Source organism: Gadus macrocephalus, chromosome 2, assembly GCF_031168955.1.
Source record: "Gadus macrocephalus chromosome 2, ASM3116895v1".
NCBI classification, from domain to species: domain Eukaryota; kingdom Metazoa; phylum Chordata; class Actinopteri; order Gadiformes; family Gadidae; genus Gadus; species Gadus macrocephalus.
Genome location: NC_082383.1, coordinates 12,075,903 through 12,088,317, shown reverse-complemented (window position 1 = coordinate 12,088,317; position 12,415 = coordinate 12,075,903). Strand labels below are relative to the sequence as shown.

At 44.2% G+C, this 12,415-nt stretch overlaps 1 protein-coding gene across 1 annotated transcript; it reads left to right on the top strand.

Annotated features, from left to right (window-relative positions):
- The first annotated feature begins 255 nt into the window (after positions 1–255).
- On the top strand, positions 256–5,002 carry LOC132474122 (uncharacterized). The gene is made up of 12 exons (XM_060074620.1): positions 256–1,081; positions 1,460–1,601; positions 1,767–1,989; positions 2,089–2,215; positions 2,502–2,800; positions 2,957–3,047; positions 3,270–3,386; positions 3,469–3,544; positions 3,620–3,871; positions 4,171–4,342; positions 4,479–4,627; positions 4,734–5,002. Exons 1-12 carry the CDS (start codon positions 731–733, stop codon positions 5,000–5,002), a joined length of 2,268 nt encoding a protein of 755 aa, XP_059930603.1. The 5' UTR covers positions 256–730.
- Positions 5,003–12,415: the final 7,413 nt, after the last annotated feature.

Here is a 12,415-nt window from a genome sequence, read left to right as displayed (position 1 = left end):
CGCAAGCACACTTCAGATAAAACAATATGGTTAATTAGTAAATAGAAACAATGTATCAATTCAGTGTTGAATAAACTAGATAAGGACAACGTAGAGGGTTTGGGTTTGGCATAGTAGTGAATCAAAATGTGGAAAACACTAAATGCAATCAATAGGTAGAATAAAAGGTTTAATTAGGTCGTCCAATTTAAATAGATAGTGAAGGGCAATCGGGTAGGATTATGAAGAGAATTGTGATTTTAAGTAACGGTTAAAGGGCATGGTGCAGGTTTCTATTTTCTTCTTTTCTGGCAATTTTCTAGTTGGTAATAAACATTTAAACAATTATCCATTGTATTTGATGTTGTAGGGTATCACAAAATATAAATATTAGGAAAAGTAGGTGATATATTAGTGGTTATTAGCCACAGGTTAGCGATGATTCTTATTTCTCCCACAATGCATTGCATGACGTCACGTAAGGTACTCCGCTTTTGGACGACAGCCGAAGCCGCTAGTGAGAGAGTGACAGTGTCAGATTATATAAGTAAATACATAAATAGAGATAGCCTAGATATATATAGATAGATAGATAGAATAGCATAACATCGATAGATAGATAGAATAGCATAACATCGATAGATAGTGAGGGATAGCATAGCATAACATAACATAGATAGATAGTGAGGGATAGCATAGCATAGCATAACATATATATAGATAGAGAGAGAGAGAGATATAAGTAGATAACATGGTTTTCTACTGTATTTGTGGCGGGTGCAACAACTCCAGCAAAAGTGGACATAGGGTCCATTGCTTCCCCAAGGACAAAGGGATTCTCCGAAGCTGGGTGCAATTTGTCAAGTTTAGGCGGGCAGATTTTTCAGCTAGCTCTGTTACCGCGTACTCCAGAATATGCAGCGCGCATTTCAAGGAGGAGGATTACCACTCAGGGGATGCCAAGATGGTCTCACTTGGTTTAAAGAGTAAGAGGACGGCGAAGTTAATTCCTACCGCCGTGCCGTCTGTGCATGCAAACCACTCTGCCTGCCCTGTCCCGAGGTCGAGAGACACCGTCTGCCGCAAGCGAGAGATTGCCACGGTAAGCATCATGCTATAGCTGCTAATTACAAGCTGCGCGTTAGCTAGCTCTGTGTATTTTGCATACCGTGTTCCCTTTGACACAGCCTCCTCTACAAGCATGATCAGTCTGACATTAGAAGAGCATATTTCGTGATTCACGAATATGAGCCAAAACAAAATTGCCCTGAAGTAAATGTCCATATCGTCATGAAAGCTTCATGGCTAGTGTTTGGATCAGTGATCGTCATCATCAAGCGGCTTTCACAAGTGTGTTTGCGTTTTGTGTTAGTGCTAGACTGCTACGGTTCTCTTTCACATATACTGTATTTGACCGTGACCGTGATTTCTTTTTTATATACTTATATATACTATACTTTATTATATTTGTTTTCGCAAGATGTTGACAGACGCCTCACAGCAGGAGACCGTGGCCAGTGTAGACACTGTGGAGAGTGTCGATACTGGGGATCAGCCCTTGCCCTCCTCCACTTCTGACGCTGGGACACAATGTTATTTGAAGCCCCCCCGATGGTCTCACGGTAAATCTTTGGTATTTTAAGGGGTAGATATTATGTCTAAAACATTGCAAGTAGGACATTTCCATACACATTGATGAAATGAATACATAGCCTACACCAAAACATAGCCGCTTAGATTTGCCATGATTGTCATATGTTTGGGTATGTTTACTGCCTCTGCCACAGCTGTGCAGGTTAACCTGAAGCCCAAGATGGTTAGCGTGGGCACACAGACTTCAATCAGCCCACAAACCTCCACTCCCCTCGCTAGTCCTGAACAGACAGTTGACGACGATGATGATGATAATGCCACTGTCATCAGTGACTTGTCGTGGGTGCCCGAAGAGCCGATGGATGAGGAGGAATTGTTTGATGAGGAGCCACCTTACACGTGTGACCCCCACCACAAGTGAGATAATCGAAAACCAACATAGACCATATTGAATGCTCAATGCTTTGTTAGTTTGAATGACACCGCCCCCCTCCCCCTCATTTTTTGTTGTTGTAGTTGCATTGACAAATTCATTGTTTGCCAAGAGGAGCTGATGGGCCTTTTTGCCATCTGTCCGGCCTGTTGTGAGAGGTCGGATAGTAGCATCGTGCAGCAGGAAGGAACTTTTGTTAAGATCAAGCAGGTACAGTTTTGTTTATGCAGTTTTGTTTACGTGGCCATCTGATTAGAAAATCTGAATATCTAATTACAATCTGATAGCTCTGACTGTCTTGCCAGTTAATTTACAATGTATGTACCAGGCTGGCTTAAGTCTGCTGGTTTGTGATGCCATCATATTTGAGTGTTATACTGTATTGGTCATGTGTGTTTCATTGAAAATATGAAACCTTTGACCAGTAATGTACTCTATATTGAATCCTGATATACTGTTGATTACAATTTTTTATTTTATTTTATTACATATCTAGGTCTGTGCATCATGTGGCTACCACCGTTTCTGGCAAAACCAGCCAATGCTCCACAGGAACATGCCAACCTGCAACCTCCTGTTAAGTGGGGCCATTCATTTTACTGGATGTTTGGCCACACAGACACTAAGAATGTTGACCCTGTTTGGCCTGCAGTGCATCAGTGCCAGCAGTTTCTTTCGCCATCAACGCCGCTACACCATCCCTGTAATCGTTCAGGCCTGGCAGAATGATCAAGCCAAGAATTTTAGTGACCTACGGGCAATGGATGGCGGGCTAGTTCTTGCTGGTGACTGCAGGTAAACCAGTGTGAGAGCTAGACCAGTTCCACGTTTTGATTTTGTTATTTGTTATCATGTAGGGTGGCTTTAGTTGGCATTTGCAGTTGACATGGTGGATTGTCTTTACAGACCATGGTTTTAAAAACTTGAAACATAAATTGTAATTAATTCCAGGTCAGATTCTCCTGGGCACTGCGCAAAGTATGGGTCATACTCTCTGATAGAGGACAGAGTGAACAAGGTGGTGGATGTTCAGCTTGTTCAGGTAAACCTGATGTTATTAGACAAAGAAATGAACTCTGCAATTTGGTAAAAGGATTGTATCTTAATATAACATCTTTCCACTACAACCATGCATAGAGCTTTATTGTGTATTGCCTAACTAGAGTAGTGTATCATAATGCCTGGACCAGCAACGCTTCGGTTCATTAACGCCTCCTTCAACACCACCAGCATTCTACACTTACACTGTTATGTCATGTTGCAGAGCTCAGAGGTCCCCAACAGCTCATGGTGTGAGCTTGAAGGGCTCAAGCGCAGTGTTGGCCTGCTGAGGGGAAACGACCTGCATTTGGCAACGCTGATCACGGACCGACATCGCCAGGTATTTACAATAAAAATGCAGTATAGAATGTAAATATCTGAATTGCACTGAAGCTGGATGTTAGTGGTTTTTTTCTCCTTAGGTTGCCAAATGGGTGAGAGAGGAGCTGATCCCTGAAGGGACACAGCATTATTTTGACGTGTGGCACATTGCCAAAAGTATGTATCCATTGTTGGAACCTTGAAGCAGTTTTTGTTAGTGCATATCAATTAATACCATTTGTTCTAAAACAGGTCTGGGGAAGGCATTGGATGCAGCATCCAAAGAGTGTGACCAACTACAGTTGTGGAGGCCAGCTATAGTGAATCACCTCTATTGGACTGCAGCCTCAACCCCAGATGGCAACCCAGCGGTCATGGAGGCCAAATGGAGAAGTTTAGTGAACCACATCCAGGACATCCATGACCATGACACCCCTGCCTTCTCCAGTTGTGCCCATGGCCCTCTAGACGGAGATCAGCGCAACAAAGAGTGGCTGGACCCAGGTACAGTACTGGTATTATGCACGCTCTACATAGTTTTGTTTTATTTGCTGTCTTTGAGTAATTGTCTGGATGCTTTGACATGTGACCTTTGTGATGAAATTGTTTTTTCATTCCCTGGCAATCTCATAACATTCTGTTTACTGTTTATGTTTGCTATAATTCATATGCAGGACAATTTCATGTGTTTCCATTTCAAAAAGGAATTCTGTCTGTATCCATCTTCCTGTCTAATGTCTATTTGTACGTTTTCCGTCTGTGTGTCTGTCTGCCTCCCTGCCTACCTGTCTTGGTCTTTTCAGGCTCATTGGCAGCAGTCAAGTTGGAGAACATAATGATGAGGGCTGCCTTGCTGAAAGATGTCCGTCAGCTGTCTCCACAGCACCAGACCTTCTCCCTTGAGGCTTACCACTCCCTCATCTTGCACTTCGCGCCCAAGCACACAGGGTTTTCATACCTTGGGATGTATAGCAGGTCAGTGCTATCCAATGGAATAACACTGCCAATTATTATGCCTTTTATAGTAATAATAGTACCTATTAACGTGCCTATTGTAGTATTTTGTCATACACCAAGTTTCAAAGGTTTTCTCAAATGTGTTATTTTGTAGGCTTCTCTTAGCGGCGCTGCATTATAATCACAATGCCAATCGCGAGACAGCACGGAGAAGTGACGGGACGGAGAAGTACTGCGTGCGGTATCCGCGCTTCAGAAAAGGTGCCCATGTGGTGCGTCCCATCAAAGAGGCAGCCTCATACGGTAAGCAGTGTCAGGCAGTTCTATCATATTTTGAGATGGCGCACGAGTGATCAGTGACAATGATCTTTATAAAGTAATATTATTATTATTATTATTATGTCTGCAGGTTATGCAACATCATTAATGAAGGCCCTTCGGGAGAGCTACGCCAATTCACCCGCGGTTCTTCGAGAAGTTGGCGCCAATTTGTCCTCCGATGCACCCGCCCCCATCGCCAAATCCTTCGAACAGATTCCTAAGGAGGAGGCCATCAGCCTCTACCTAGCCCGGCAGTCACGCTTCAAGAAAACCTTATTATTCACATTATTATTTTTTTCCACGGACAAGTCCAATGATTTAGTTGTTATTATTTGCATGAAATTTCTTTGTATATAATTCAAAATAATTTGGTAATCATTTTACCTGTGCCTTGTCAACCTCTGTGTGCGGTGTTGTCTGGGCTCACTGTGTCTGCTTGATGTGCTTTTGCATGTATCACTGCATGTATGCATGCATGAAATAGTGTGCATGTGTGTGTGTGTGTGTGTGTGAGAGAAAGAGAACCATCAACTGACCCTCGGGTATGACTACACTATTGCAGAATTAATTAGAATTAGAATTAAACATTGCGGGTCTAGCCCTTCATCAGTGTTCCTTGTATGTTTTGTGCCTAACCATTTTTTTATATAGATTTAATTCCAACCTGTGTCTTTGTTCAGTAACCATTACAAGCAATGCCAATCAACTTTTTTTTATCCAAAATGCATGTGTTCTGTGTACTTTATAACATTTTAAGGGCAATTGAATGATCACAACAGAATAAGCATAACTATTATTTTTATTCATTTTCATCCAAACAAGGCCATTGAAAGCCCTGATACGTCTGGTCATCATTCTGGAATTGCTGTCTGATGGTTGAAACCACACAAGAGGGTAGAGGCTTCCTTATACTCCTCCCTAAAACGCCATAAGCCCAGCGTATAGCTTGCCTGTACGCAGTGTACCGGTATTGCCTAGGGATAAGTAGGAACGATTCTTAAGTTTAAAACTCTGTAAGTAGGTTGGAAACGTCATTTTAAGCCTGTTTCTTATGCATGTTTATTGTGTATGCAACACATCTCCTGTCACCTATAACTGTTGGTTCAAATGACTCAGTGTAAAAAGATTTGTAAAGTAAACATAAACCATGAACATACTCGTGCGTGCTGGCTTGAAGGGGACCATGATCCTGCCTGAAGTGTGTGTATGCTATTTTTAGCACAAACGGATTCAGGCAGCATGCCTCAAATCCAGGATGCTGCGTTAGGCACGTTATATCTGCTGGCCGCGGGGTGAGCTCCTCGACCAGCGACCAAAACGCGCTCACCTCCCTACAACACAAGCTCTCCACCACAGTTTCCATGGGACGACACCGCCCACACAGACACCTGCCAAACACAGCGACACAGACACGCTTACTGCTCTCTCCCGGTAAGCGGTACCCTGACAGTTTCAATGACAATCAATCACGAGGAAAACGAGTTAGCACTATCAAAAATAATCACACTGAAGACATAACCAGCCTACTCGGCGTCGGCTACGTTTGCAAACAACATTTTCACCGGAGAAAGGTAAAAGCTTAGAATAAACACTAGGGGTTCACAGGTGGGACTGTCAAGCTAGCCCATATTTAGAAGAAATAGAAGGCATAATATGCCTTCTATTTCTGGATCTTCTGACTAAGTTTAGGGTACTTATCTGAGCCAATGACATAATCACTGTCACTAGATATAAAGAAAACGTTGACTTTCATTCGATGCTATTCACTGACAGTAAAAAGAAATAAGTTATTGTATGCACTGCTGTTCATAGACTACTAGCTCCAGCGCTCCTTGCTGCGTTTCTAAATGGTAGCAACTCACCAGGACACTTCACCAACTCTCCACTCATTCTCCTCTGACCATGCATTTATTTGTCTTTGACGGCCATCGGCTCTCGGTATTTCCTCATTTCCCCTCATACGCCTAACCGGTTCGAAATTATATGGCTGTGGGCCATCATAAATGTTGACAGTGGGTCTTGCTACCTCTTCCTCATCCCCGTCCGCCATAATGCTAGTTCTAGTATGCGTCTACCTTACGTGACGTCATCGCCAAATTGCGTAAAAAATAACCGTTACTAACCAAAAACTCCAAAAACTGGACTTTAACACCATTTTGGAGACATTTCTAACTTTATATACATATTTTGAGTGCTTTATGTACCCATTAATCAAAACTTCCGGTTAACCTGCACCATGGGCTTTAAGACAGAAGTATGTCGCCCAATATTGAAAATGCAAGTTTTAATATTGTGATTTTGTTTTCTTTCACATCTCCCTAGTTCAGGACAATAGGTGGATTGACGCCACATCTGCTGGGAAGGAGTCATACATGCTATGTTGTCAAATTGGATTCGGAAGTAGTGGGTTTACCTTTCAAATGCCACTACTGCTGCTGCAACACTTTAATAATTTTAACTCTGATAAATTACCTTTTGTTTTATAGTTGCCCTGATGTGTATCTTTTACGCACACACACGCTGCATAGGGCAGATGCGGCTGAAGACTGTCTCCATCCCTCCACTTTGCGATCTATACCACCATATAGGTGGGGATTGATCGTATCCCAGGTACGGCATCCTGCACTAAGCCAGTATGGAAGGCTGGTTAGCCAATGACGGGTAAGATCCCACCTTGAAGCCCGGGACAACCTAAAACAGACACAGTCACGATTACTTGGCAGAGTCACTGTGAGCACTGGCTCACTTGAACATGAAGTGACGAACTGCAACCATCATAGGAAAAGCCGGCTGATGAAAGGTGGAGGGGGAACAGGAGTCAGATATGTCAGCTCTGGCAGCAGAGGTGGTCTTGGAACGGGGCATGTCGCGTTTTATTTTATTTTACCTTTGTGGTATAGAAGGCCACTAACGCATGAAAGTTTTTTCGGTTTAGTGCATGACTTTGGAACAGCGTGGTTTCAGGCGGCTGATGGTAAACCCACCCATATTGGGCTTTGGATTTGGACATACTGGTTTCGATTTCCCTTCCCAAAAGATTGGTTTCAGTTTGCTGATGCTTAAAGTTAGACGTTTCGACGTTGGTTGCACCAACGGCGTTCTTAGATTTGCTTATCATTTAATGCGCATGGTTTTGACCATTGCGCAAGGAGGGGGAGGTTTTGAGGAGAATTAGGAAAAATTTTGAAAACAAGGTTTTTCTTCACCATACTTGCAAACAATGATTGACATCCAGCTAAATGAGTGTGAAATATTTGAAAAAACAGTGTTCAACAGAGGGGTAGAAGCAGTCCCATCAGACGACCAAAGTGCGGCTACGGTAATCAAGGTTCTGACTAGAGAAGTCATGCCAAGGTTTGGAATTCCGTCACAAATTAGCTCAGGCGATAGGGCAGTGTTTATTCAGAAAACACTCAAACAAGTGATTCAACATTTGCATGTCGAATAAAGACTAGTCTGTGTCTACAATCCTCAAACCACAAGGTATGGTGGAGAGAGGAATGGGACGCTTAAGACAAAGATTAACAAAATTAAATTAGAGTACTCAATTAAAGGACTAATGCACTACGACTGACACTAATGAGTTATCGCATGAAAACTAACAGAACGACGCATCTAACCCCGCATTAAATGCTTAAGGGTCGACCCATGCCTTCACTTAACATTCGAGGGTCCCAAAAGGGACTTCCATTGGAGTAAGTAGAAATAGAATTAAGGAAAATATGTTTGAACATCTAACTGTTGTACATAAGTTTGTAATTCCAGCAAGAGAAACACAAAGTTCCAAGGCCGGAGGAGGAGCCAGATGCAGACACGCCCGGAGCCAACGAACTACCCAAGAATGATGCAATCAAATTTCGGCAGGGTTTGAATCAGTCCTGTTTTGGTGGTCCACTATTAACAAAAATGTTAATTGGATAAATAATATATACTATAATCAGCAACGGTTTGTCAATTTTTCCACGGATAAGGTCAAGGGACTATATAGATATAGATATGCTATTGGCAGAGCAAGGAGGGGTGTGTGGGATGATAAGGACAACATGTTGTACTTTTATCCCAACAACACGGCCCCTGACGGGTCGGTGACAAGGGCCCTGGCCGGCCTTCGAGCTCTTTCCGTCCAGATGGCAGAGGACTCTGGGATCGACAACCCCATGGAGAAATGGATGACTGACATGTTCGGCAAGTGGAAGGGCCTTCTCATGGCCGTCCTGTCATCCCTGGCTTGCTTTGTCGGGATTGTGGTCTGCTGCGGGTGTTGCTGCATCCCCTGCGCCCGCACCCTCTGCTCACGCCTCATCACCACGGCCCTCGAAAAGGAGAAATAACAGCCCCCTCCCTACTCCGAAGCGGCCCCCCTCATGCCCCTTCTGGATTGCCAGGACCAGCTTCCCCTGGACGACCAGATAGTGCCTGCAAACTTTGACTGTGAGTATGGCCTCCCTCACCCTGCTACCTTTGACTTTGAGTACGAGCTCCCCTCCACACTCCCAACCCCCGCCATCGTCTGCATCCCCGCCGAGCCGGACATCTACCCGTGAGTGCTAGTGGCCTCTCCAGGTGCACGGCCCCGGCGTCCTGTTTCCACCACCGTATGCTGAGACCCCACCACGGCACCCCCCTTCCCCCCCCCCCCCCCGCCTGTGACGTGCTAGTAACCTCTCCAGGTGGGCTGCCCCGTTCCCGTCCCCGCCAACGGCACCACCCCCCTTCCACCTGATGCACCCACGTCGCCCGGACCAGGGATCTGCGTTCCGGCACCAGGGGCTGCGGCCCGTTCCCTTAAGGCTTGAGGGCGCCCCTGGCTGTATTCGCTTCTGTACGCTTCACTGTTTTTAGCCGCTCCCATATCTATGCCCGCGTCTACGCAACCGACGCCGGGAACGTAAATGTTGTTGTTTATATCGCTGTCCCACTAGATGGAGCTCGGGGATACACACGGGCGAGATTCCAGGGGCCTTGATTGCCCGTTTATCAGATGAGGTCCTGAGCGCAGTTGAATAAAAGGGTCTAACGCTCAGGTGGCGCCTTGCGACCACCTGCCCATGATGACGCTCAGGACTATTCCGTGGTTTCAGTTGTTCCCGTGCCCCGGGCCTACCCTGACTACCCCATGCGTGTGATTGCTTATTGTTACACGACCAGTTAACCCCTCCTCACATCCTTAGTGTGTAGTCATCTAGGGATGGGTTGAGGGGGATTGCCAATCGTTGTCTACCTCATATCTTTCTGATATTATTATTATTATTTAGGGACACGTTTCATGGTTACATTTCTTTCCTGTGATCGTTAGTGTAGTGTTTGTGTGATTGTTGCATTTTGATATTGTTATTGTTTACTGTTAGTCTTATTACTGTTTTTTGTTTGGAGTTTGTTTTATTGTTGCATTTTTTTGTTATTATTATGGTTTGGTGTTGGTTTTGTTGTATGGCCAGCATTGTTGTTGGTTGTTGTTTTTTGGTATCGTTTGATATTTGTTTTTTGTATGATTGTCTGCGTGTGGTATGTTTTTTGTGTATTATCCAGTATTGTTGGTATTGTCTGCTCGCGATGTAAGGCCGGGGTGGATGCCACCCCCTAGGTGGGGTGTGTATGGCATACCCATGTCTGAAGCATGGGTGGCGTTTCTCCCACGTGGTTCCCCATACACCCGGTCCAGCGTGTTGTTTTAGTCCCATGCTCATGGTTGTTTGTTTTTATGATCGTTTTGCATTCTTTCTGTTATTTCTAAAAGTGTTATCATGATAGTCCCGTGCTGTAGTCCTATCCCTCGTACCCCTAATGAGTAAAAGTCGTCTTGCGACGACTTGAGGGGGATATGTTGGGCAAAATAACCTGCTGAGTACATCACATGTACATTATAAATGCAGCTAACTCCTACCCTAGCCTGAAGAGCACATCACACGGCAGTCACATTACAATATAGTCAACTTTTAACGCCTGAAGAGCACACCACATGGCAGTCACATTACAATATAGTCAACTTTTAACACATAACACACACATGAGAACATGGTCAGGTGAAGGCCAGAACCAAGGCCCCATCTCTCCTCCCGGCAAATGGTAAACACTCAGACAATGCACCGTTTCATCCTCAGAACGGGAGGGCCACAAACAGGAGACTCTGTGAGGCTCTCCCCCGTCAGGAAGAACACAAGAAGATACACATGCATACACTAGGGCCTGGGAGGCAAGGTCAAACAAAAACACACAGAACCATACACATCTCAAACGCACACACCTCATCGAGAGGAGGATACAGCATAAGAGTGTATCACACAGGAACTCATCACCTTCTTCTGCAGCAGACCTTCCACGGAGGCGAAGCTCTGGACGAAACATCAGCGCTGATTAGGGACTTAGACATATTCGATTTCTCACGCTTTATGACTCTGTATAACCGTTGCCACTTTACTTAATAAATCCAAGGTCCTCGTGCCGATAGACTTTATTACCTCTCCGTCTCATTTCATCTGGTCCAGTAACTAGACAGACCGTTTTTCCCAACATTATCTTGTGAGGAATCAACTGTTTCTGAGGACAAAATTAAAGAAAGAAAAAAAAGGCACAGCCTCAACAAAATATCAAACAAGTCCATTCTGAATGGATTGCCCAAATTACTTCAGTTCACATTAAATCACAATTATTGTGTATATGAATGTGATACGTCAGTAGCATTGCCAGACCAATTCACAACTGGTAAAAGTCCTGAACGTCTCAGTTCATATTCACTTCCCGATGGGCATTATCAATGGCCATCATCAGAGCTTAATGTATCTTACTTGTCTATATTACACAACATAATATAAATACATGTATCCATACCTTCAGGGTTAATCTCGATGTCATCAAGGGTTTGACCATTATACTGTGAGAGCGTCCCCTTCTCCACTGCCAAAAGATATTTGCTCATTTTGGCGAGCTGAAGTGTTCACTGTGGCAGAAGGTAATACTGCCTGTGCATGCGAATGTCATGACCCAGAATGTCAGCAAGTTGGTCTGCTTCATTTTCTTGAAGATTAAGTACCTGAGACATTGTTGCGATGTGCTTCCGGAGCCTTGTTGAGGTTAAGACCTCGGGATGTTTGGCACCACTCTCCCTTGCAAACTTATGGATGCATTGTCCACCTCTGTAAGATGATGATGCTCCTGGTCTAGCGAACATGTAGATGTTCTCCTTAGGGACTCATTTGACATAGAAATCTCTCGAGTGTCAGCTAGGAGCTCCATAGCCAAGACCATTGATGGTTTAAGGAGCACAGGGACTGCTCTTCCTCGTTTTCCCCTGATTTCTACTCTGGTAAAGAAATCACACATCTTGTTCTCAAGTTGGGTAAGACATACGGCAATGTCTTCATTGAGGTCTGACTTTTTCCTTGCTTTGAAAGTGGCCAACTCCATTCTTGACACCTCTCCTTCTCTTCTTCGGTTGAAAATGATCAGCTGAGCAAGCGTCACTTTGGCAAGTGTTGCATAGTTAAATGCAGAGGGACGCATTCTCAGCATTTTTTCAGCAAGGATTTTTATATTCTCCATGTGAGCGTCCACACATTTGACATCTTCGGTAAGAGGCATAATCTGCATTCCACTTCGACTCTTTCAGAGTAGTGGTTGCACCTCTGGTAATGAATCCTTTCCATCTGATTTGTTTAATAGTCTTGAATTCTCTAGCGAATTCCACAAGGGTTGAATCTCTGTCAACTGTGGACAAATTATCAGTCTCAATAAGCTCAGCAATTATTCCCAGACTGTTGCCAATTTTCAGGG